Source organism: Ictidomys tridecemlineatus, chromosome 6, assembly GCF_052094955.1.
Source record: "Ictidomys tridecemlineatus isolate mIctTri1 chromosome 6, mIctTri1.hap1, whole genome shotgun sequence".
Classification (NCBI taxonomy): Eukaryota; Metazoa; Chordata; class Mammalia; order Rodentia; family Sciuridae; genus Ictidomys; species Ictidomys tridecemlineatus.
In genome coordinates this window covers 691,962-717,269 of record NC_135482.1, presented here as the reverse complement: position 1 = coordinate 717,269, position 25,308 = coordinate 691,962, and the positions used below count along the sequence as shown (strand labels likewise).

At 61.4% G+C, this 25,308-nt stretch overlaps 2 protein-coding genes and 1 long non-coding RNA gene across 12 annotated transcripts; 2 read left to right on the top strand and 1 right to left on the bottom strand.

Moving 5' to 3' along the window:
• Nucleotides 1-1,164: 1,164 nt before the first annotated feature.
• Panx2 (pannexin 2) lies at nt 1,165-9,821 on the top strand. 5 transcript variants are annotated; one of them, XM_078052324.1, is made up of 4 exons: nt 1,165-1,647; nt 6,676-8,133; nt 8,618-8,819; nt 8,905-9,088. In XM_078052324.1, the coding sequence occupies exons 1-4, from the start codon at nt 1,422-1,424 to the stop codon at nt 8,942-8,944; spliced, it is 1,926 nt and encodes a 641-aa protein (XP_077908450.1). In that variant the 5' UTR covers nt 1,165-1,421; the 3' UTR covers nt 8,945-9,088. The 5 variants fall into 5 exon arrangements, with proteins under 5 accessions (XP_077908450.1, XP_077908449.1, XP_077908447.1 ...); XM_078052323.1 differs by having other exon boundaries at nt 8,902-9,088; XM_078052321.1 differs by lacking the exon at nt 8,618-8,819 and having other exon boundaries at nt 8,905-9,821.
• A 4,024-nt stretch (nt 9,822-13,845) lies between these two features.
• On the top strand, nt 13,846-23,339 carry Trabd (TraB domain containing). Of its 6 annotated transcripts, none has more exons than XM_078052332.1 (10): nt 13,846-13,952; nt 17,879-17,940; nt 18,255-18,333; nt 18,773-18,939; nt 19,450-19,590; nt 21,071-21,181; nt 21,259-21,398; nt 21,605-21,777; nt 21,855-21,966; nt 22,107-23,339. In XM_078052332.1, the coding sequence occupies exons 2-10, from the start codon at nt 17,911-17,913 to the stop codon at nt 22,282-22,284; spliced, it is 1,131 nt and encodes a 376-aa protein (XP_077908458.1). In that variant the 5' UTR covers nt 13,846-13,952; nt 17,879-17,910; the 3' UTR covers nt 22,285-23,339. The 6 variants fall into 6 exon arrangements, with proteins under 6 accessions (XP_077908458.1, XP_077908456.1, XP_077908457.1 ...); XM_078052329.1 differs by lacking the exon at nt 13,846-13,952 and adding an exon at nt 14,227-14,385; XM_040276428.2 differs by lacking the exon at nt 13,846-13,952 and adding an exon at nt 17,388-17,408.
• On the bottom strand, nt 17,115-21,073 carry LOC144378298 (uncharacterized). Its single transcript, XR_013439998.1, has 2 exons — nt 20,709-21,073; nt 17,115-19,655 (listed from the first exon to the last, which is right to left on the bottom strand). It is a non-coding gene; the product is annotated as an uncharacterized LOC144378298 (long non-coding RNA).
• Nucleotides 23,340-25,308: the final 1,969 nt, after the last annotated feature.

Genomic DNA, 25,308 nt, shown 5'->3' with positions numbered 1-25,308 from the left:
AGCTTTAGGGTGACTGTGCCGGGGAGTCCGGGGTACCTGGGGGAGGGTGCTAGAAGCAGCTGACTCAGCATGGAGAAAGCAGAATCTGCAGAAGCAGGAGCACATCCTTCAGAGATCAGGGTTTGGGGGGCAGAGAGGGTTGAAGGTCCAGAAACTGGCCAGGCTGGGAGAGGGTGGGAGCAGGCTGGCACCGCACATCCCCTCCAGAACATCCCCGGGGGTGGGCCGGCTGCCGGTGTGCTCACGAATGCTGGGGCTCGGGAGGCACCTGCTGGATGGATTTCTGCAGGACGTGGAAGCCCCAGGCACACTACAAATACTGAGGGAGGGGGCAGCAGCGGAAGACCTGAGCCAGAGAGTCCTGCAGGCGGCCAGGGCAGAGGGGCGGCCTCGGGCCCGAAACTAAACCCACAAATGGGCCTGCAGTCAGTCGCTCCCAGGGAGCAGCGGGCCTAGATGGCTCCAGATGTCGGATGAGGGTCAGAGAGGTGGCAAGGAAGCCCCAGAGTAGTGGCGACAGCCGATGGCGCGGTGGGGCGGAGGTGCGGGGCTGAGGAGCAAGGGGACCCGCACCGGGTGACGTCGGACCACCGCCGTGGACCCGGAGGCCTGGAGTTGGGGGCGATGGCTGCTGCAGTGGAGGGTCATGCGAGAGGGAAGACGCTGGGGAGGGCGCCCCATAGTGTCCGCGTGCCGGCGCCAGCAGGCGAAGCGGAGGCCCGGCCTCCCCGCCGGTGCCCGCAAACCAGGCCGGACCCGCTCCGGGCTGGAGGCTGGAGAGCCGAGGTGGCAGGACGCGGAGCCGGGCGCGACCCGACCCCGGGGGCCTGCGGCGCAACGGTGCAGCCCAGCGCGCGCCCCCCGCCCGCGCCCGCGCGCCCCCGCCCGCGCCCAGGGCAGGGTAGCCCGGCTCGGCCCATCCCGAGGCGCAGGGGCCGGGCACCTCAACTCCGCTCTTTTAATTTAAATATTTTTTGCCAAGTCATCGCCGGCGCCGCATCTACGTGGCGGGGGGTGGGGGCGGAGCCACGCCGCGGAGTTGCCGCAGGTAAACAGCCCCCTCCCCGGCGGGAGCGGGCCGCGCGGCCCGGGCTGGAGAGCCGCCGCCGCCCCCGGGAGGGACGCAGGGCGCGGGCCGGCTGCAGCGCGGCGGCGGGGGCGGCGGCGGCCCTGCGCCCCGGCGGCCCGACCCCTCCCGCGGGGCGGCGGACCCCCGAGCCCCGCGAGGTGCCGCGTCCCCACTGACCTCCCGGTCCCGGAGCCCCGCGCCCCCGCTGCCCCTTCCCCCGGCGCCAGCTGCCGCCCCTTCCCGCGCCCACCCGCTCACGCGCCAGCAGCATCCCGACGCCCCGCGCCCCCTCCCGCCGCGGCCCCGCCCGCGCCCCCCGCCCGCGCCCCGCAGGGCCGCGCCCCCGCCCCCCATGCACCACCTCCTGGAGCAGTCGGCGGACATGGCGACCGCGCTCCTGGCTGGCGAGAAGCTGCGGGAGCTGATCCTGCCGGGCGCGCAGGACGACAAGGCGGGCGCGCTGGCCGCGCTGCTGCTGCAGCTCAAGCTGGAACTACCGTTCGACCGCGTGGTCACCATCGGCACCGTGCTCGTGCCCATCCTGCTGGTCACCCTGGTCTTCACCAAGAACTTCGCAGGTGAGGCAGCGCGGGAGGCGGCGCGTCGGCAAGTGTCCGGCGCTGGGTGCTCCCAGCGCCCCCGCACGCCCCGGCGCTCACTCCAGCCAGGCCGCACCCACCTTGCCCGGCACTGTCCAGGGCTGTCCTGAGACCCTCTCTGTTTTATTGCTGCTTTACCTTGCATTTCTTCAGCTTAAAGCCCCCGGAGGACTAGGCCTGCCCTTCACTTGCTGGGCTCGGATGTAAAAGGGACGTGGGGTCTGGGCTGTAAAACGTCACAGCGGGTCTGAGATGTTGAAGTGTCCATGTGAACACCAGAAAAGGATCTTATAGGTGTTGAGGGCAGACAGCCCTGGGAAGGGATGGTGGAGACCCCAACTGCTGGGGGGGGGGGGGTCTGTGGAGCCCTGTTCCTGGCCAGGAGGGTAGAGGAACCCGGGTCTCTCAGGACAGGCCCAGAGAGCCTCTGTAGGTCTGCAGCAGAGGAGGCCAGGCAAGGTGCACCACGGAGGCAACATCAGGCTGGTCCAAGTGATGGTCCACTTCGGTGGCACCTGCAAAAGCTGTTTACGAATAGTGTGCAGACATGTGGCTAGGGGGTCAGCTCCATGACGGACAAGCCTCCTAGGACAGACGCAGATTCAGGTGCACACGTGGACTTGGCCTCTCTGGTGCCCTCTGCATGGGGCTCCATGTTCTGACACTGCTAAGCCCAGGTCCCCATCTCTGGGGGCATCAGCACACCCCTATATCCAGCTGGGCCTGAGGCTGACAGGCTCCAAGTGCATCCCTGACCCCAGGGCCTGCCCCTTCAGACCCTCTGCATTTGCACACAGACACACCTGGGGACCACATGCCCTGGCCCTCTCCCCACTGCCATTCGGGGCCCACTGCAGTGTCAGGAGGGGTCCCAGTGCCTCTCCAGCACAGACAGGTAGGGTTCTGAGCAGCAGAATGTGCCCGGCCTGCGAGGTCACTCCAGGGGATGGGCCTGGGAGGGCTCTCTGAACTGCTAGTGAAGGAGGCCCGTGAACCCATGTCTTCAACCACAAAGCACTGGCTGCTTCTCCTGCTGGCTTTGATCAGGGTCTCACTGAACCTGAAACCATCCAGGGTCCCCAGATACATGCTAACTCCTGGGGTGAGGTGACCCCGGACAAAAGGGAAATTGTGGTACCACCCAGGTGGGAACCACATACGACCTGGGTGGACTTGGGGGGCCCCTGCCCACTCATGGGAACTCCTGGGCTAGGTGGGGTGGAGGGTATGGTCAGAAGCTCTGGCCTCTCTAGAGACCCCCCACTTTCTGCTCTGGACAAGAGCACCAGGAACCTGTGCCAGGGTTCTGAGATGTGACTGCCCTGAGAGGCTGTGTGTCTGCCTGTCTGCCAGGACCTGAGCCTGAGGAGGCAGGCACAGGGCCACCAGGGTGAGCACCTGAGGCTCCCTCAGCCCTACTGGCTGGGCGTTTCAGTGGGTGGGCATCAACCCTTCTGGCTGAGGCAAGATGCTGAGACCCATGTCCTGTGTCCCTGGTTTGTGCACCAGGGACACAGAGTAGGCCTGTGCCATGACCTGTAGAGGTGCCGTGGAGACAGGGCCTAGTGTGGCAGCACATGGCCAGTGCTCATCAGCCTGGCCCCATCCCAGTGCCAGGGCCTGGCATGCCCTCCTGGGGGGTCCTGGCCCTCGGTGCAACCCGCTCTGCTGTGTTAGGACAAGCCCTCCCTTGCAACACAGCTGCTTACCACTGGGCAGAGCTCAAGGTAGAGGTGGAGTTTGGAAGACCCCACGCCCCTGCCTGAAGACCAGCTGGTGGTGGGCCAGGGCTGCCATGAAATTCCACTCTCCTCGCTCCGTCCCCTCCCCTGGACTCTCTGCTGGGGATGGTATAGAGTGGGGGATCAGGTGGGCAGAGCCCAGACACACTGAAAGGGGAGAGGCCAAGAGTCACCAGATTCCTCAGATGCTGCTGAGACCCTGAGGGGGGCCACCTGCTTTCCCAAGTGTGCAGTGTCCTCAGTGTGTCCTGGGTGAGCCGTCCAGCCCACCCCAGCGGTGTTTCTTCTCAGCCCAAGGCACCAGGGATCTGCCTGGATCTAGGTGTAGGCTGCCCAGGGCCTGCACCGGGCAGCTGGGGCCTCTCTGCCTCAGGGTCCCAGGAGGGCTGGGTCTCCAGGGTAAGCACCCACTTACCCACTCTTTTCCGCCACCTCTGAGGGTGAGCCCTCTCCTCCCCAGCGGGACCCCCCTGACAGGCCCAGCATCCGGAGCCTTGTTTTTGTGGGGATCAGTTCTGGGCATTCACTCAGCTGTGGCAAGAAGGTGCTGGGTGGGCCGAGACTGGCTGGGACGTCGCCCGGCGGGGGGCACCTGCTGGATGTACAGGCCCTGGGTCCAACCACCAGGACTTAAAAAAACCACAACTGCCGCCTCAGAGTTCTGCAGTCGGGAATCTGAGTGAGGCGCAGGGGCTGCGGCTACGCCCGTGGGCACGGTCCTTCCAGAGCAGGTCTGCTCCTCCGCTTCCAGCTGCTAGATGCACTGTGTCCCCCTCTGTCCAGCCAGCAACACCTCCCTCTCTGGCACCCTTGCCGCTCCTCTAGCCCTCCCCAGCACCCTCCCCCGGGGACCTTAGGATCACACATCCCACCCAGATCCCTGTCACTCGGCCTGGGTGGTGGAGGTCTGGGAAGGACACTGTCAAGCGTGAGCCCGGGGACAGCTTCCAAGCAGTGGCCACCTGGGTGTGTGCTGACTTCCCTGGGGCTATGTCAGGCACTAGGCTCCCGGGCACTGCGCTGGGCCCCATGTCCCCAGGTGAGTTGGACAGGCTGGGCAGGTGCCTGGTTACCAAGCAAGCTTCTTGGGTGGGAATCCCAGTGTCCCCTCATCAGGGACAATGATGCCCGTGGCCAGGGCCCATAGAAGGCTATCCTGTAGGGAAAGGGCTGCCCAGAACTGCCTCTGTCTATGGGCTGGGCAGGCCTGTGTCTCCCCCAGACATCTCCCTGGCCCAGTGGGGGCCACAGGGCCCCTGAGAAATCCCAGGGGAGTCCCCTCGAGGGTCTGGCATCTGCGCCTCAGTCCCGCTGCCCCACTCAGTGTCAGGTCCGTGGTAGCCCCTGCTCTGCAGGACCACCTCACCCTGCTCTGCACACCTCGGTGAACTGCTGCACTGCAGGGAGCACAGGGTACCTCTGCAGGTGCAGGCCCCTTCCTGTGCCTTGTGAACCTTGGGGCAGGCCTCTCACCTGCATGGTCCTAGGGAGCAGATTAGGAAATGGGCAGAGTGGCAAGTGGGGCTTGTCTCCCTTACTGCCACCGCCCAGCAGACAGGGTGGCAGGCTCTCCACACTGTGCCCCAGAGGCACTGCACCAGCCACTCAGGGGTTGGGGGCCACCCCCATCCCAGAGCCTGTTTCCCTGTGGCCTCCCCACAGGGTGTCATCACAGGGTGGGTGCATGCCCCAGGGAGAAGAATATCCACCCCTCTACAGCTCCTGGGATTGGTGATAGGGACCAAAAGGGAATAAAATGATATTTTTTCAACCAAAAGAACTGATCCCTCTGCCTTTCCCTGTTTGCTTTTCTCTGAACTCAGCTCGGCTCTTGGTCTGGACACCTGTCCTCAGGGAACTCAGGCTGTGGGGACAGTCCAGGCTCCCATCTCATGAGGATGCGGTGCCAGCTTCTTCAAAGAACCCTGACCCCCACCCCATCTCAGCAGGGCTCCCTCTGCCCAACCCACACCTCCCTAGAGCCCCCCACAGCTCCCCAGGACTGTCCCATAGAGTCTGTGGGCCCTGTCTTTGAAACCACCCTTGGTGGACCCACCTGGGTCCTTACTGTGTGGACTGGAAGACACACCCCTGGTGAGAATGGTGGCAACCACGGGATCTGCACTGGGTTCTGGAGGGCTGGAAGGGGGGCCTGCTGCTGAGTGGAGGCCAGGGCTGGAGGTACCTGCAAGACGTGGGGTCTCTGTGCCCAGATGTGTAGCCAGCCACTGCTCCCAGCCCCCGGGGTCCCTGAACAGCTGCAACAGTGGATGGTGGTCTTCCTAGAGAGAGCTGGGGTCTCTGAGTCTCCCTCTGGGTGCAACTCAAAGGCAGGGCACGCACAGGCTGCTGTGCGTGCAAGCCTTATAACATGGTGGTTCTGAGCTCACCTGCCATTGTGCAGAAGGGGGTGGGAGGAGGCTGGAGCCCCACCTGAACGCACATTGGCTAGGGGCCCTCAGGCTCTGAGCCTCAAGGCTCCACTCCCAAGAAGCCTCAAAATCCAGAATCCCTGCATGGGCAGACCCGTGCTGTAGGCTGTACTGACATCAGGCAGACAGGCTCCTGGGGGGAAGGTGCCCTGCAGCAATCACCATGGGACTGCAGTTACAGTGGCAGGTGTGAAGTCAGGTCCCTGGCCGGGTTTGGTGGCGCCTACCTACCTATAATCTCCGCCACTCAGGAGACTGAGGCAAGAGAATCCATCCCAAATTCAAGGCCAGCCTCAGCAACTCAGTGAGACCTTGCATCAAAATTAAAGAGCTGAGGGTGTCTCTCAGGGGTCGAGTGCCCCTGGGTTCAGAACATACCTAGTACAAAACAAAAAGGGGATGAGTCCCTCCCTGGATGCTCAGGCCAGCAGCCAGGACCTGGGTTTCAGCTGAGCTGGTGTTGGAAGATGGCCAAGTGGTGTGGCCTGTCTTGTTCTCTTTGGGACTGTTTCCCCTTGTGCCCAGTCTCTGTGGCATTTAGAGACCAACATACATGTATAGGCCAGTTCCTGGGGCTGGCATGGGCAGGGCTTAACCCCTGGCTGACCACCTTGTGGGGGTATTCAGGATCAGATAGTGATCAGAAGATGGGGAGAAGCTAGTGGGGGCGGGTCCATTGGGGCACAGCATCCCTGCACAAAGCAAGTAGCTATGTGGGAAGGAGCCTAGTACTGAGGCCAGCAGCTGGTGCAGGAGTGGGCCCCCGCTGCCCTTTGCCCCAAGCCCTTGTCTCCACCAGGCCAGTCCCACCTCTGTCTCCTCTCTGCCCCCAGAGGAACCCATTTACTGTTACACCCCGCACAACTTCACTCGTGACCAGGCGCTGTACGCCCGCGGCTACTGCTGGACGGAGCTGCGGGACGCGCTGCCCGGTGTGGACGCCAGCCTGTGGCCTTCCCTGTTTGAGCACAAGTTCCTGCCCTACGCCCTGCTGGCCTTCGCCGCCATCATGTACGTGCCCGCGCTGGGCTGGGAGTTCCTCGCCTCCACTCGCCTCACCTCGGAGCTCAACTTCCTGCTGCAGGAGATTGACAACTGCTACCACCGGGCGGCGGAGGGCCGCGCGCCCAAGATCGAGAAGCAGATCCAGTCCAAGGGGCCCGGCATCACGGAGCGCGAGAAGCGCGAGATCATCGAGAACGCCGAGAAGGAGAAGAGCCCCGAGCAGAACCTGTTCGAGAAGTACCTGGAGCGCAGGGGCCGCAGCAACTTCCTGGCCAAGCTGTACCTAGCGCGGCACGTGCTCATCCTGCTGCTCAGCGTGGTGCCCATCTCCTACCTGTGCACCTACTACGCCACCCAGAAGCAGAACGAGTTCACCTGCGCGCTGGGCGCCTCCCCCGATGGGCCGGCGGGGGCCGGGGGCCCGGCGGTGCGCGTCAGCTGCAAGCTGCCCTCGGTGCAGCTGCAGCGGATCATCGCGGGCGTGGACATCGTGCTGCTCTGCTTCATGAACCTCATCATCCTCGTCAACCTCATCCACCTCTTCATCTTCCGCAAGAGCAACTTCATCTTCGACAAGCTGCACAAGGTGGGCATCAAGACTCGCCGCCAGTGGCGCCGCTCCCAGTTCTGCGACATCAACATCCTGGCCATGTTCTGCAACGAGAACCGCGACCACATCAAGTCGCTGAACCGGCTGGACTTCATCACCAACGAGAGCGACCTCATGTATGACAACGTGGTGCGGCAGCTGCTGGCCGCCCTGGCCCAGTCCAACCACGACGCCACGCCCACAGTGCGCGACTCCGGCATCCAGACGGTGGACCCCAGCGCCAACCCCGCCGAGCCCGACGGCTCTGCCGAGCCTCCAGTGGTCAAGCGGCCTCGAAAGAAGATGAAGTGGATCCCCACCAGCAACCCGCTGCCACAGCCCTTCAAGGAGCAGCTGGCCATCATGCGTGTGGAGAACAGCAAAGCCGACAAGCCCAAGCCGGTACGCAGGAAGACGGCCACCGACACGCTCATCGCCCCGCTGCTGGACGCCGGAGCTCGAGCTGCCCACCACTACAAGGGGGGCGGGGGTGACGCAGGCCCGGCCCCGCCCCCTGCCCCCGACAAGAAGCACGCCCGCCACTTCTCCCTGGATGTTCACCCCTACATCCTGGGCACCAAGAAGGCCAAGGCTGAGGCCGTGCCCGCTGCCCTGCCCGCTTCCCGGAGCCAGGAAGGCGGCTTTCTGTCCCAGGCAGAGGAGTGCGGGCTGGGCCTGGCAGAGGCACCCACCAAAGGTAGGGTACAGAGTACAGAGTGGTCTTGGGTGGGAGAAGGAGGGTGGACCCCCACAGAGCCCCGGACAGGAAGCCTAGGAGGGAAGCAGGTGCTGGGAGCCGGGCGAACAAGGCGAGGTTGCATAGGCTGGGTCTAAGGAGGGCACAGTTGTGTTAGCTGCAAGGGCAAGGCACAGGCCTCTCCGCAGCTCGGAGGACCTCCCGAGCCCCGAGAAGGCAGGCTGGGCTCAGGACTGAAGGCTGCTCTTCCCCAGTGGACTTCAGCTCCCCTGGCCAGAAAGGTGCTTCGGGCAGACGAAGGCACCATGTTCCTGGGGCAGGCTGCCTCTGCAGGCCTGGGGAGGAAGCTCAGGGAGGGGAGGGCCAGCCCCTCTGGGATGCTTTGGAGCCGGGAGCCTCTCCGCAGGCCCTGGAGGGCATGGGGAGGGGCACCGCAGCTGGTGGGACTAGAGAGTGAGGTGCCTGTACACCTGGCTGTTTGCAGATGCTCCACTCCCGGAGAAGGAGGCTCCCTACCCCACGGAGCCAGCTCTCGCAGGGCTTCCCTCTGGTGGCCCGTTTCATGTCTGCTCATCCCCAGCAGCCCCTGCCACGGGCCCTCTGTCACCAGCCAGCCTGGGCAAGGCTGACCCCCTTGCCATCCTGAGCCGAAACGCCACTCACCCCCTGCTCCACATCAACACCCTGTACGAGACTCGGGAGGAGGAGGAAGGGGGCCCCCATGTGCCCCCAGACATGGGCGACCTCATCACCATCCCCCCACCCCAGCAGATCCTCATCGCCACCTTCGACGAACCAAGAACAGTTGTGAGTACTGTGGAGTTCTGAGGGCACCGGACACCCAAGCCAGTGAGAGCCCTCTGCATGAGCAAGGGATGTCCAGCCCCGAGTGGACATGGCCTCGCTCACCCAGTGCCGCCCACATCCCCAGTCTCCCATCGCATGCTGCGGGGCTCAGCACCCTCCCAGTGGGCCCGAGCTGGCACAGGTGCGTGGGCGGATTGGGCAGAAGGTGGGGTGCCGGGCTGCCAGATGAAGAGTTTATTTTTTTAGTCAGTTTTGCTGTGGACCAAGGCTGTGGCACGACTCGGTGCCCCCAGCCCAGATCCAACCCAGAGCCAGCCAGGAGGACACAGGGGAAGGAGGTGCCAGCTGCAGAGCCACTGCCCAGGCATCACCAGCCCAGGGCTGGCCCCTGCAGGGACCTGATGCCCTCAGGTGGGGGCCCGGGCCGCCCTGGGTCTGATCAACATGCACTTTCCTCAAAGCCTGACTTACAGTTTATTTTACTATGGCTACTGTAACTGACGAGCCTGTTGTCATCAGGAGACTTAGGGTGAGTTGAAAGCAGAGGGTGTGTGTGTGTGACAGTGTGAGCAGAGATGGTGTGAGCGTGGGTGCAGGTGCGGGTGAGTGAACCGAGTGAGTGTGTGGGCGAGGCTGAACAGGTGTGTCTGCAGGAGTGCCTGGTGCCTGTGAGCAGGAGGGCAGGGCAGGCGTCCAGGGAGGGACTCCTACGCAATAACCACGCCCCTCCTGGGCCCCAGCTGCCAGTGAGGCCCATGCGGCTTTCCAGGGGAGCCCAGGCCGCGGCTGGCCCCGTCCCTATTACCTCAGCCACCATGGCCGGTGACAGTATCAACAAGGTAGCACTGAGCATATCAATAAATATTATTCTGATAACCGCCTGTGCTGCTGCCGAGTCCGCCTCCCTGCCTCTGGCGCCATCTGCCCACCCCCCAGCACAGCCTGTCAGCATCATCATGGGGGCACCTGAAGGGCCCAGAGTGTGAGGAGGGGGAGCATGTGGAGGGCACTCCTGGAGGGTCGCCACTGGACTCGGCCCCTGGGCACAGGCACAAATCGGGGCTCCCACACTGAGGGAACCCCAGGGAAGACGTCCCTAGGTCAGATGCCTGGAAGCAGGGGGCCAGGCGGACTGCCAGAGGAACGGAGCTGCAGAACCCAGAACAGCTTCCAGGAGGAGGGGCGCTCATGTCAGGGGTCCCCTGCAGGGTTCCGTGGAACAAGGCTGGCCCCATGGAGCCACATTCCCTGCAGGTTGGACCTGTGGGCTCCTTGGAGGCAGGTGGCTGGGGCAGATGGGGCCAGAATCCATGGGCAGTGGGAGGTATCGGCCCCAGATTGCTGAGGTCAGAGGGCACCCACCTGCTCCCTGGCCAAGGCCTTCCGGAGGCTCTCCAACGGGTACCTCTCTGAATAGTCCTGGACACCAGTGTCCCCATGAGTCAGGATAGTCCACCCTCCAACTTCAGTGGCCAAGTATGCAGCCACCACATCCCAAGCCCAGGCATGAGGGGCATGAGGACCAAGCTAGAGTCCACATTCATTTAAAACACAGGTTTTATTCTCAGAATGCTTAAAATTTTTATTACTGTTCAGGTGTGGCGAGGTCAGCAGAACAGGAAACACCGGCCATTGAAAGACAGTCTCTTGTTAACAGACCCCAGAGGAGGGGGCTCCCCATTCCATGCAGGGCCACTCAGGGCAGCACCCGGGTCAGTACAGGCAGAGTGAGCAACGGGCAGCACCCCCACTGTGGCCTCCACAGGAAGGAGCAGGCAGGGCACGTAGCGGGCTTAGGATCAGCCAGTTTGAATACCTTCAGCAGGTGCTGGACACAGAGCTGTCCCTGGCTGCCCTGGAGTGACTGGGCAGGTGGGTGGTGGCCCCACATGGGCAAGCAGATAGAGGGGCACAGGTTGGGTGATTTGGACATGATGTCATTGGTCAGTCCCAGAATTAGCCAGCCCTAGGAGGGGCAGCCTGTCCAGGGCAGCTCAGCCCAGGTGTGCAGAAAACAAAAGGTGTGGCTTATGCACCCTGTCCCCCGACCCGGACACCTCTCTTGGCCTGTCTCCAGGTGGCACTCAGCGTCTCACAGTTCAGGGAAGTCACCCTGTGGCCTGGACAGCTGCCTCCAGGCTGCTGCTCCTGGATACCAGTTCCAGGCCCCTCGGCTCAGGCCCTCACTTCCCAGCACTTCTGCACAATGGCAAGCCGCATCTGGCAGCCAGGTGACCCCAGAAAGCTCACCTGATGCTGGCCTCATTCCTGTCCCCTCACCCTTGCATGCAGAGATGTCCCCGAGTTACCTGGGAGCCCACTGATTTGGGCAATGCACATGAGTCCAGCTCCTGCACTTGCCTTGCTTCCTGGCTTGTGAAGGGAAATGTCACTGGCCACAGAGTGTCCAGGCAGGGGCTGTGCATACCAGCCCCTGAGCTCAAGCAGAACAGAGGTGGACACAGGAGCTCCTTGGAGTCTAATGGGACCAGGGCAAGGGCAGCTGTTTTGCCCACCGGTGCTCTGGGCCACAGCCTTGCAGGGCATTTCAGAGCCAGTCCTGTCTGGGAAGAGTTCTGTGTTGTAAACCCATGGCCCTTTGTGCGAGGCTGACCTTCTGCAAGGGGAGGTGGCCCCGGTCGGCATCCTGTAGAAGTAGCCACGGTACTGTGAGTGCTGGGGATGCTGCTGCCTGCCCCCCAGACCTGTCCTCTGGCTGTGTCCCAGTGGGCCACCCCATCTTCCCAAAATCAGATGGCCAGAGTCCTGAAGGAAAGGGTCCTGTTGGCCCCTTGGGGTCAGGAAAGACTGAGTCCAGCCTTTCCTCCAGCACTTCCTCCTCTTGCCTGTGACCAGGTTCCTACTTCCATCTGGTTGGGATGATTGATCCTGCTCCACTTCAGACCAAACTCCTCTGCATGTGCCGCTGGTTGGGGACCCAGGAGGGCCTTCCCTCCCCCAGACTAGCAAATAGATTCAAGCCAAGCTCATTTCTCTTCTTAAGGGCCCAAGGGCCCCTCTGGTTTGGTACAAGCCCTGGTCACTGCTCCTAGGGCCATGTGGACCCCTCTTCCTCAGTCTCCTCCGAAGACCCTCCACAGCTCACCTCAAGAAGCCCCCCTCTGGATGCTTGGATGAACAGAGGGAGCTTCCGCGGACAGCCACCCAGGCTGAGGGCCCACAGTGTCAGGACAGACCCACCCCCAGCAGCATGCTCAGAAAGGCTGTGACAACACCAAAGCTGGCTGTTCTCCAAGCACAGCCGGAGACGCAGAGAGGCCCAGGCCCTGCCAGCATGGACTCCCGCTCTGCTCTCCTGCTTCTGGCCTCTCAGCCATGCACAGTATGGACTGAGCACAGGCCTCTGCGGGTCATCAGAGGGCAGTGCTAATTCCCACCACCCACCAGGGGCTAGGGTTTCAGGCACCTTCCTCTCCCCACAGGCCACCCTGTGGCTGCCAAGGGGTCAGCACTGCCTTCCCCTCTTTGGTCCCCTTCCCTCCAGTCCTGAGCAGAGACAGCAGGGCAGAGGGTGCACATTTCCTCCTACTGAAGAGGACGTGTTCTGGGAGAACCCCAAACCCATCCAGATAGCCAGGCCTGAGTCCCAAGCCTCTTCCCACCAAGCACGCCTAGAGCTGGGAATTTCAACACTCCAGACCCTGGTGCCTCAGGGTGAACTCGGTGGGCCTGCCAAATGAGTGGGGTGCAGCTGGTGGCCTCTGCTGGTGCTCCAAACCCACCCCTTGGTACCTGCGGCTCTCTTCTGAACTTGGCCTTGGTGGGCAGAGAGGCAGAAATGAGGATAAAGTCCAGATGCAAGAACGCAAAATGGGTGGAGAGGAGAGCACCAACGCCATGGCTGGGCTGGTGTCCTTCCACCAAGGGGGGCCAGGTCAGGCCCTCTGGGACCCAGAAAGCTGTATGAGGGAGGAAGGTGGCCTCCTGTATGGGCAGTCTGCTGCAGGGGACCTGCCTAGTGCAGCATGGACAGCATTATCTCCCACAGTGATATAGCGCTGTGGCCACCCCCATTCTCAAGACATGGGAACCTGTGACATCTACACATCACCAAGGTCAGCTCTTTAGAAGCTTTGGGCTGGGGCCTGGGAACTGGACAGGGCAACACTCCCACCTGGGGCCTGGTGGGTCATCAAACCAGGACCTGCTCTGGGCAGTCAATGACAAGCCTGCCCTGGGGCACTCAAGTGGAGAGATGGACGCCTTCTCCCGGACCCCCTGGCCTCTTCCACCCACTCACCAGCGCCTGGGCGGGAAGACAGGCACCCACCAGACCAGCAGCCAGAGTCTGGGACCTGACCCCCCACGGTCCTGATGCGGGGTGGTTGGCTTGGTCGGGGCCCCTGCATCAGCTGTCCTGCCGGCCCATCCCTGCCTGCGCGCTGGGTCCCAGGAGGCCCCCAGGAGGCCGGGTGGAGGCCTCGTGGGCGCGAGACCTCACTCCCGCGATCAAGTCTCTTTCCTGTCCCATTAACGGCTCACAGAACGCCTCGGTTCCAAAGTCAGTGAGCCCAAGCCGTCATGTGGACGCCCAGTGGACCCTGCCCCATTGCACAGACCTGGCAAAGGCGCCGGCTCTTCGGAGCCTGGCGAGGCCGCGCGATAACAGAACGGGGACACCCAGCGGTGCGCGCTAGGCCCCGGGGACGTGGGACGAGAGGTTGTGGCGTGCGCTAGAGGGCGAAATGCCAGGCGGCAGGGCGCACTAGGACGCGGGGTCGCGGGGAGGACCGGGGCATGCGCTCGGGACCCGGGAGCGCTAGGACCCGGGCGCGCTGGACCCGGGCGCGCTAGGACCCGGGCGCGCGGGGAGGAGCGCGGCGTGCGCTCGGGAGACGGGCGCGCTAGGACCCGGGGACGCGGCGTGCGCTCGGGAGGCGGGAGCGCGGGCGGGCGGCGCGCGGGCCCCTGGGAGGCTTCCCGGCGTGCCGCGCGCCCGGGCCCGTCCGGCGGCGCGCATGAGGCGGCTGCGGAGCGCCGCCGACTGCTTGGTACGCGGCGGGCGGGCGGGGAGGCGGGCGCAGTCCGCGGCCCCCGCGCGCGTCGGGCCCCCGGGCGGAGTGCGGCGCCTCGCGGGCGCGGGCTGCCCCGGCCGAGCCCGGCTCCCGGGCCTGCCTGCGAGGGGCCGCCGAGGGGCCGGGCGGCCGCGGGCCGGAGGCGCCTCCCGGGCCGCCCGCGCGGGGAGCCCGGCGGGCCTGGGTGTCCGAGGGCGCGGGGCCGCGGCAGGACGGCGGGGCGGGACCTCAGCCGGCGGCGTTTGTTGCCGTCCGAGGCTGGAGGCTGGAGGCTGGAGCCCGAGCCCCGGCGCTGGGCGGCCCGGCGCCGGGGCTCGGGTCTGACGGCGCCGGGGCTCCTGCCCCACGTGGGGTCCCGCCCTCCGGGGCTCCCCGAAGGCCCTGCCCCTCACAGGCGTCCATCTCCGCGGTAGGACTTCAGCGTGTGGGTTTCGGGAGGACGCGGTTCCGTTCCTAGTAATGGGACCGGGAGGGACAGCTGCCAGGCCGTGCGGTGGGCAGTGCGGTAGGTGTGGCCACGCACTGCAGCCGGCAGCCGCGTGGGCAGTTGCGTCCACCCTGGATCCTGTTACTCCGACCTGGGGCACAGGGTTGCAGCGCCAGGAGCCCAGACGAAAGCCGCCTTACCTGCCCTTGAAGCCAATGGCCCTCTCTGGGCGACACAGGCTGATCAGAGGCTGCTTTTCTGGGAGCCTCGCTGGGCGGAAGTTCCAGCTTCTGCAGGAGGCTTCTCCCACCCCGTGTCCATCTCCCACCCCAGTCCTGCTCTGTAGGGAGAGCTGGCTGGGGACATCCGACCGAAGTCCCACCAGCACACTAGCCTGGTGGTGTGGCCAGGAACAGGGCCGGAAACTGCCTGCAAGCTGCTGGGGAATTGGGGAGAAGAGGAGGCATTTATCTCCCCTGAGGGTAGCAGCAAGTGGTCTGCTGGGCTCCAGGGAGGACTGGAACCTGTCTCAAAAGGACAGAAAGCACAGGAAAGTGGAAGCCAGGCTCTACTCCCAATTAGAGAGATGGTGGCTGATAGGGGAGCACAGCAACCTGCTGAAATCACACCTGAGAGTATGGAAACCAGAGTTTGGGGAAGTGTGTGTGTGTGTTCACATCAGAGAGAGATGCTCAGACTCACAGACCTTGCGCCTGTAGCCTTCCTGCTTAACTGTCCCTCGCTGGGCAGTACTGCCCTTGGTGGGTGGCTGCAGGGGCTAGGGCTGGGAGCCTCAGTGGTCCTGGTGCTGCATTTCTGTAGCTTGGTCATCATGGGGCTTAAGGCTTGGCTCCTGGCCAGACAGACTCCTCTGACCCACAGCCCCCATGAGAATAAGGCAAGACCCATTCCTGCTGTAGTCCTGGGCCTCTCCAGAGAAGCCTTGGAGTCATTCCTCCAACCCTAGAGGCCGAACTGTCCTCCTCAGGCTCAGGCGTGCCCTGGGTAGGCTGACCACAGACTTGTCTGCCACACCCGTGGGAGGGCAGAGCAGGCTGAGGCAACGTGGTCCCCTCCCATTCGCTGGTGGTGCCACGTCCTCCTGCCCAGCTGCAGAGGGTGTTTGTTGTTGTTGTTTTTTTAAGAAATTTTTTTCCTTCATGCTTTGGCAACCTTGTTCTGCTGATAAATAAGAACTGTTTACTTCCGCATATTAAGATGGATTAAGGATGGTCATCTCCCATTTCCCCTCTGGAGCTGAGGGGTCTTCTCCCCCCAGCTCTAACTGCTCTCCACCCTCTGCTTTCTTTTTTCCAGCTAGCCACACTGCCCTGGAAGGCAGGCTCCCCCAATCCTCCTGGCACTTCTCCCTTTTGCGTTTTGGTCAGTGCTTTGAATAGATGGAGCACTTTAAAGAAGGGAAGGAGGAGGTCCCTAGGGGTGAGGCTCAGATGAGCCAAGGCCTGTACAGTTTGGCAGAAACCTTAGTTGTACACAGAGCCAGTGCCAACAATGGTCCTTCCCAGACCTGCTGACCCTTATAACACCCACGGGGTAAGGCAGTTTCCAGGCTTGAAAGCCCAGGTGCAGGGGAGTGGCACACAGCCCTGCACTGGTGTGGACTCCCCTCTCTCATACAGTGACTAGTGGTTTCAAGGGACCCGAGGACTAGGTTTCAGAGGCCAGCCTGGGGTCTGTCTCCCTTAGTCTCAACTGAACTTCCTCCACCCTGGCCCTGGTAGCTTCCTGCCCTGCCCTCTGCTGCCCCTTTCTCCATGGCAGTTCCTCTTCCAGGAGGCCCAGCCATGCTTAGAATGGCCTTCTTCCTCTTGTTCAGCTCCAGGGCATGTCTGCGTCCCTGGACACCACATCAGGTATTCGGTTACATCTAGAGAGAACCCTGTCCACCCAGGTACTTCACCGAGTTCCTGCCTGTTGCAGATGAGGAAGTGAGCTCAGAGGTGCTGTGCTGGCTCAGCAGTTCAGCCAGGTGCCACGGAGGCTCTCTGCCTGTGCATACCATAGTGGGGTAGCCCTAGTGTGCCAAGGGGAAGAGCTTGAGAGAGCACTGTCCATTCACTGCTCATTTCTTCTTTATCATGAAAGCTTTGAGAAGCATGTGACAATGCAGAGGCAGGTGTAAGCACAGAGGATCCCAGCATCTGCGGGCTGGAGCCTTGTCCACCAGCACCTGACCTCAGCACACACTTCTGACACATACACAGGGTCTGGAGACAGAACCGTGAAACCATGCTTCCTGCCCGCAGCTGACAGCACGGTAGAATGTTCTGGTTCCTCAGCATTACAACACCTATTGGCCAGATTTCTCCAGTGGAAAGAGCTTATTTAAACAGTTTTCGCAAGCTGGGGCCCAAACTCGGCTGTGCACTGCCCTCAGCCAACTTGCCTGAGTCTTTTCCCTGGCAGTGTGCCGTGGTGTGAGTCTTGCGGCCTCTGCCTGTGACTGTGTGCCAGGTGTCCCTGTCACGTCAGTTCTCAGCTCCTGCAGCACTATGGGCGGAAGACACTTGGATATTTTAATAGCTCTGCCAGGTGGTGGAGCTTCCTTCCACCAGCAAGTGCATGAAGTCCACTAAGCAGGTCCAGGAAGAGGCACACGAAGGGACAGGGCATGTGGCCAGCACTCAGCATGACACTGGTCTCCACCATGGCCTCAGTCACCTCAGGCATGGGTCTGACTGGTGTTCTGCTTGTCCCCCTTTGGTCAGTGTGTTCCTTGTCCCTCTGTGCTGTCTGACATTCCAGCCCCTCATTCCTAGAGTCCCGGATACCTTTCTGAGGGACACAGTGTGAAACCATGATGTGGCACAATCTAGGCCTTGTCAGCATTCTTTTTTTGTGGGAGCGGCAGGGTACTTGGGATTGAACTCATGGGGGCTCTGCCTCCTCAGTCTTTTTTTTTTTTTTTTTTTTTGAGACAGGGCTTCCCTAAGTTGCCCATTGCAGTCCTCATACCTCAGCCTCCCAAGTTGCTGGTATTACAGGTGTGTGCCACCACATGAGGTCCCTTGTCAGCATTTCTAAGGCAGGTTCTTCTGCCTTGTGTTTGTCTTAAACTGAGGAAATGGTAATCTAAGGATGATAACTGTCTGACGGACAGCCATACTGTTGTCACCACCCGCCTGCCATTACTAAAAGAGATTGAGGGTTTCTTTGCAGTGATTACCACATTGCTGTGTCCTGAAATGGACTTCAGGAGTTTGACCTGATCCACTCCTGCTTGCTCTCAGTGCTGGGGGTGGCGGGGTCTCCTGTGTGCCTGCCCTACTTGCTATTTTCGTTTTGTTCATCAAGGCTGGCGGCCTCTCCCCAGCCAGGCCCCACCCGAAAAGACCCTAGATTTCAGTAGCCAGTGTCGAGGTGGGAAGCCTCAGGTCCTACTCCAGCGCCATTGTGCCAAGAGCCCTGAGCCCTGTCCTGGGTCCTCTGTGAGGACCATGTCCTATCTCCTCAGGCGTCCATCGGTCAGGAAGCCAAGTCCCAGCCATGGAGGTGGAGGAGCAGCCACCTCAGGAGGTGAGGGGGGTTGCTGGGCGCTTCTTGAACAACCCTGGGGTCTGCAGCATTTGTGCTGCTGCTGCTCAGCTCGGTGGGAGATCCCAGGCACACTGCCCACCCCAGTGTGGCCTCTGTCACTCCAGCTGTTTCTCTGCAAAGAACTTGGCACAGCCACTGGGTTTTCTAGAGTCCAGCAGGAAAACCCCCCAAGGGGAAGGTCCCTGTAACCGCTGGCCTGGGGGTGGCCTTCAGTGACAGAAGTCAGCCTGATCTGGGAGGCCAGAGCTCAGGGAACATGATCACCCAGCTTGGAACTCTCCCTCCACCCACAGGCTGATGGGGAGCCCGTCCTGACATCAGGGGCCTCGGGGTCAGTGCCCAGGGTGCTTTCCGGAGAACCCCAGAACCTGTGTATGTCTTCCCTTGCATCCTGGCGCATTTCCTGGGGTGGGCCCGTAGGCTGGGGGAGGCAGCTGGCCTGGCTACTGCTGAGAGCCTGGCAGAGCTGCAGACATCTCTGGCCCACCAGGGAGTGGAAGGAGCTCTTGAGTGCATCAGGAGCCCCTTCTTGCTGTGCCCCAGTTCTGCCTGCTCGGAGCCCCTGTCCTTTACCCAATCCAGCCCTAGTTGGAGTTGAGCAGTGGCTGGGACACTTAGTCCCCTTGCTGTCACCTGCCCTGGGTGATCCCTTGCAGCAGCCTGGGTGGGATGAGGGACAGATGTAGCCTAGATGCCCATACAGTCACAGGAGCAGCCATGGGTAGATGTGCCCAGGAGGCTCGCCCCCCACCCACACACACTTGCCTGCAGTGCTGGCTTCATCCCACTGTGGCCTTTGCTGTTGGTGCAGCTGACGTGGATGCCTTCAACCTGCTCCTGGAGATGAAGCTGAAACGGCGGCGAGAGCAGCCCAACCTGCCTCGCACTGTGACCCAGCTGGTGGCTGAGGACGGGAGCCGGGTGTATGTGGTGGGCACTGCCCACTTCAGTGATGACAGCAAGCGGGATGTTGTGAAGGTCAGTACCACCTCTGTTGGCCATTTGCCCTGGCCTGTTCTCCAGGGCCACCCCCACAGGCCTGGATGCAGGTCTGGGTGGGCTGAGCCCCAGGACTGCAGTGGAAGTTTCTTCTTCAACGTGGTCAGTCACTAGAAGGTGGACTCTCACTGTGGCCCTGTGCTTTCTTCCCTTAGAAGCCCACCTGCTTCATGACTTTATTTTTGTTTTTTTTAAATTTTTTTTGGTTGTAAATAGGCAGAATGCCTTTATTTTACTTGTTTATTTTTATGTGGTGCTGAGGATCTAACCCAGTGCTTCACGCATGCTTGAGAAGCACTCTGCCACTGAGCTACAGCCCCATGACTTTATTTGTTGCTTAAAGAAGTAAACTGTCCCCCGCAGCACAGTTGTTGGCACCAGGCTAGTGCCTTCCTGGCCACCTCTGGGAGGGAGGGCGCTTGGTCTGGGTGTGGGCCCTGCCCTGTGGTGGCCAGCATGTATCTAGGAGAGAGGTGACCCACCTTGCAGACCATCCGGGAGGTGCAGCCAGATGTGGTGGTGGTGGAGCTCTGCCAATACCGTGTGTCCATGCTGAAGATGGACGAGAGGACGCTGCTGCGTGAGGCCCGGGAGGTCAGCCTAGAGAAGCTGCAGCAGGCTGTGAGGCAGGTGCGCAGGCAGGTGGTGGGTGAGGCCTCCCAGGTTTTCGTGGGGATGTGGGGCTGCCCTGTTCCCTGCAGAGAAGGTGTTGGGCTCAGGGCCAGGTCCCAAGTGTATTGCATCCTGGCTTCTGATCAGCACCCAGTCTACTCTGACCCTCCACCTTGGCTGTGGAGAGGAGGGGGCATTTCTGTCAAGTTTCAGATGAGGAAGGACAAGGTAGATGATGATCTGACCCTAAGGCAAAGATTCCTGATGTCAGGATCTCAGCAGCATCTGGCCTGCCTGTGCCCCACCTTGTGGCTACATGGCCCTCATCCGGCACTGCTTCTCATTCGTGTGTGTGTCTTGGGGGCAGCCCAGCACCATACACCCAGCTGCAGCCAGCTTGCACTCCAGGGGTATCCCAGACAGCTTGGCCTGCTGTTCACCTGGTGCCCCCCAAGTGAGGGAAGTCACAGCGGACCTTCACAGGCCATCTCAAGAGAGGTGGTTCCCTCTCCAGCCAGGGATCATTAGCACCCATCCCACCCCCAGAGAGAGGGTCAGTAATCTGCTAGGAAGCACACAGCTGCAGCTGGGCACAGGTAAAGGGGCACAGAGGAAAGAGGCATGAGTCAGGGTCTGGGAGACGCCAGCACCAGCCACACCTCAATCCTGTAGGGAGTCTGAGTACTCCCTCTCCCCAGCTACAATGTGACAACACAAACATGTTGCTGACGGGATGGAGGGCCTCCTGTGCCCTGATGTCCAGAGCATTTGGCGGGCTCAGCCTCCAACCTCTCTGGAGGTCAGATTGGTACCATGTGGTCTAGTTCCTGTGAGTCTCGTGGTTAGCCTGGACCGCCTGGTGTGGCCTGAGCCCCAGGTAAGCAAGGACACTCCTGTCAGCAGAACATCCCCAGGGCTCCAGGCACCTTCCAGGGGTCAAAGGCCAACCTTGCTGGGATGTGGACAGTCTACCAGCAGCTCATGGGTAGAATCCACCCAGGGCAGTAAGCTTGGACCAGAGCCTCATGGTCCTGCCATTTTCAGGGTGGTGGGGGATCTCCTAAGTGTACCCAACGTGCCTGGTCTGGCCAGACCCAGAGGCAGCCTGGGCTGTGATCTGTGTGAACATGGCCTACCAGGTGACCATAGTGCCATCCATATTGGCCTTGGCAGGCAGGTGTGGCGAGCAGTGAGGCAGCCTCTTGGAGACCCTGAACATCGCTGTTTGCCCAGGATCAGCCTGTGTCTCTCACACATGGTCAGGCCATCTGACTGTGAGCTGGCCCCTTTCCAGCCCTTGACTGTCCTATGAAGAAAGAAAATGTGTTTGAAAGATGGCTGTTGAGGCCAGGATGCCTCTGCTCTGGAACCCACCTGGGCCCTCCTTACATGCCAGGGCAGCCTCCCCTTGAGTGTGGAAGGAGCCCAAGGGTGTTGGGCACTGCCCTACCCCCCTCCCTCTGGGCGCCACCTCCTAACATAAGGCCTGTCCCTGCAGAATGGACTCATGTCTGGACTCATGCAAATGCTGCTGCTGAAGGTGTCTGCCCACATCACAGAGCAGCTGGGCATGGCCCCTGGCGGAGAGTTCAGGGAGGCCTTCAAGGAGGTGGGTACCAGGCTTGGCCTGCAAGGGATCGGGGAGCTGCTGCACCCATGAGTCCTGACACTCAGCCTCTGCTCCAGGCGAGTAAGGTGCCTTTCTGCAAGTTCCACCTGGGTGACCGACCCATCCCAGTCACCTTCAAGAGAGCCATCGCTGCACTCTCCTTCTGGCAGAAGGTCAAGCTGGCCTGGGGCCTGTGCTTCCTGTCAGACCCAATCAGGTAGGGTAGCCCACCTGGCCCTCCATGTACATGTCCAGCAGCTGTCCCTGCCTCCTCTTCCAGCTGAGCCTCCTCCCACAAGGACCCCCAACCTCCTCCCACCATAAACCCCAAATAAACAATGTGGTGGTCCCTGCCCTGGGCCAGCAGGACCAGCCTTTGCTGGCCCATCTCTGCGGGGCTGGCAGCGTGCCCTCTGCCCCCAGCAAGGACGATGTGGAGCGCTGCAAGCAGAAGGACCTGCTGGAGCAGATGATGGCCGAGATGATCGGGGAGTTCCCTGACCTGCACCGCACCATCGTCGCGGAGCGCGACGTCTACCTGACCCACGCGCTGCGGCAGGCCGCCCGGCGCCTTGAGCTGCCACGCGCCTCTGAAGGTGGCGGGAGGGCCGGGCGGGGGCTCCCTGGGATGCAGTGTTCCCGCGCCGCCGCTGACCTCCGCCCTCCCCCACAGCCGAGCCTAGGAAGTGTGTCCCTTCCGTCGTCGTGGGCGTCGTGGGCATGGGTCATGTGCCAGGCATCGAGAAGAACTGGAGCACCGACCTCAACATCCAGGAGATCATGACGTGAGTGACCAGGCCCATCCCTGCAGCCCCCGGCGGAGGCCACGCCGGGTCCCCCAATGCACGGTGGTGCCCACATGTGGGGAGCTGGGGCTGGGGGGCGTGTGCCCCAGCCAGGCCCAGCCCCCCCCTTCCTCCCCCAGCATCCCCCCGCCGTCCATCTCGGGCAGAGTGTCCAGGCTGGCCTTGAAGGCCGCCTTCTTCGGCCTGCTGGGCTACGGCCTGTACTGGATGGGCCGCCGCACCGTGAGCCTGGTCCTGTCGCTGCCCGCTACGCAGTACTGCCTCCAGAGGGCGTCTGAGGCCCGGCCACGCCAGTAGGCAGCCCGCGGGGGAGAAGCTGGCACCGCCCTGGAGTCGTCTTGGGTGCAGGTGCATTAAAGCCACCCCCCATGGGGGTCCAGGCCAAGCCTCGCTGCCCTTCCCAGTCCCTGCCCACCAAATAAAAGATTATTGAATCATCCGAGCTCGGGCCTCCCAGCAGCCCCCTCCACACCACAGGGGCTGTCCATGGGCTTCAGCACTCAGGCCAGCTCCAGGGGCGGGATGGGAGGTGCCAGGTGCACAAGATCCGACCCCCTGGGCTAGGCCCGGTGAGCTGCTGACTGTACCTACCTCACTGTGCCTTGTGCTGCAGCTGGCAGGAGCGTCTGGTCCCAAGTGCATCTCCCAGTGGGTTTAGGGCCCGCCCGTTTGGCGAGGGCCAGACGCCCCACACCGCTGTGTACTGGCAGCTCCGAGGGAGATTTGCTGACCTGGATGTGCCCTGGCTGCAGTCTCTGCCTACAGAGCTTCTGTGTTTGGGTTTTTTTTTTTAATGTCTAAAAATTTTTCACTCAGGTAATTTTAGCTTCAAAGAAAAACAAAAACTGGAGCAAATGTCAGGAAATACAAGCCTTAAATCCAGCTGGGACAAAGAGCAAGGCTTCCTTTGTGTCTCTGATCTGAGTGGGCGTGTGCACGTTGGGTCAGCTTGGGGTCCAACCCAGCCCTCTGGGGGCTGAACCTGAAGGCTGGCACAGGCCAGGTGTGAGGCTGCTGTCTAGGTCCACCCTCCTTGAGGTCAGGAGGGCCTTGAACCTGCTGTCTGTGCATCCAGGGGGGGTACCTGGGCCACCTTGACTCTTGGTGCACAACCAGACAGTCTGTGTGTCAGCCTGTGCCACGCAGCACTCCTGGTCAGCTGTGGCCAGCATCTGTACAACTCCCCAATCAGGGCCCAGGGTCATTTGTCCTGTGTTGACTGTCAGCTGAACCAGGTAAAACCCACCCATTTTGAGCTGGACAGGGACTGCCAAGCTGGCTGGGCTGTGTCTTCCTGTCTCATGTTTGTGGATTTGTTCCCTTAGAAATTGAAATAAATTCTAATTTTGGAAGCTCCTGCTTTGTGAAGTGTGTGGAAGTGGGGCTCAGGTGAAGGCACAGGGAGGTCCTGGCCTCCCATGCCCACCCCCCTGGGCCTGCAGGATGCTGAGGGCACAGCCTGAGACCTGGGGAGTGTGCCATCCACCTTAACGGAGGACACCGTTCTGGCACCTACGTATATTTAGCAAAGGCCTCCACCCAGAAAGGTAGACTGGGCCCAGCCAAGACAGCCTGCTCAGGGTCCCTGCATACCTCCCAGTACAGACTTGCACACATGAGGGAAGGAGGCCCAGTGGGGACCAATAGCATGAACCTACTCAAAAAGAGACCCACAGTGAATGGGGACAGAGGAGGCTGGAATGCAGAGGGCTTGGCGGTGGGTGCTGGGTGGCCTCTTCCCCACGTCTGTTCCCTAGGAAGCTTGACTGGCTGCCCCATGCTGGGTCTTACTGTCCTCTCTGGCCTGCATGAGTTCCATGGTACCAGCAGGTGGGCCTCACTAGCCCAGAGGTGGGCAGGGGCTTTAGGGATGCCACACCTATGCCTGACCAGGTCTTCTCTCCACAGGCCCCAGGTGGTGCTGCTGAAACCCCAAGGTCTGGCTGGGTGGGGCATGAGGGATGAGAGGTCAGGCACCAGCTGGGCCCCGCTACAGGTCTTTCTAGCCTGCATGCACCCACTCAACCAGGTGGCTTCTGACCCATCACCCACACTCAGTGTCGAGACTGCTTCCTGCTTCCAGGACCTGCCTGGTTTCTGCCCAAGAATACTGGGGACAGGTCAGGACATCCACACAACAGGCTGCTTTAGGCTCATGCAGGAGGGTCTGGTGTGCCAGGGTACTCCTGGACCACTGCCAGGCCAGGGCAAGGTAAACCCCCACAGGCAGCCAGTAGGGCTCATGTTGGGTGTCAGAGACAGGTGTCAATGCACAGTGGGAGGATTACAGGACTGAAGCCTTGGCCAGCTGCTTCAGATAGAGGAGGCAGCTGTGGCCTCCAATGGGAATGGTGGCTGACTGGTTGCTGGGACAAGGGTGAGGAAGTTTCTGCTGAGCCAGCTCAGCCCCATCCTGGGAGGAACTTCCCTCAGTCTGGGTGGATAACTCAGGGCCTGCTGTGGCAGGTACACCATCCAGCCCAAGGGGACCAGTGCCCCTTCCAGGTGAGCAGCCACCCACACACTGTACTGCAGCCTGGGGTAGGGACCCACCAGTGCTCTGAGCCCAAGGGTGAGATGCCAATACACATGGGTGGAAAGAGGCAGGGAAGGTGGGCTGTGCTTCACCAGTGGGGCTCCAGCCTGGGCCTGCAGGATGCTGAAGGCACAGAGGTGTTCACTGAGTGCTGTTCACTCCATAGGTGCTGGGCAGAAGGTAGGCTTGGCTTCTGAGTCCCTGGGTGGTAGAGACTCGGGTGCCACCTCAGAGCGCCGTCAGTACACTGGGTAGCAGCTGCATCTGACAGACTGTGGATCTTCACCCTAATTTTTAAAATTGTTATTATTTTAGTTATAGATAGACACAATACTTTTATTAATTTTATGTGGTGCTGAGAATGGAACCCAGGGCCTCACACATGCTAGGCAAGCAAGCGCTCCACCACTGAGCCACAACTGCAGCTCTCTTCATCCTATTTTTGAAAATCCAGATTTCTATTACAATATGGGTTTATACTACATTGATAAGTGCAAAAACAACGGGGTATATGTTTTTCAGATAAATACCTGTGAATCCTAGTGACTTGGGCCAAGGCACGATTGAAAGTTCCAGGCCAGCATGAACAACTTAGTGAGATCCTATCTCAAAACACAAAAAGGATTGGGGATGTGCTCACTGATGAAGTACCCTTGGGTTCAATCTCCAGTACCTAAATAAATACTTAGGGGAATGTGGCTGTCAGAGAGGGGTAGGCTGCATGGGGCTGCTAAGGCTCCTGCCAGTTTCTCTGCAACACCCGAGGGTGGTGTCTAGATGGCGAT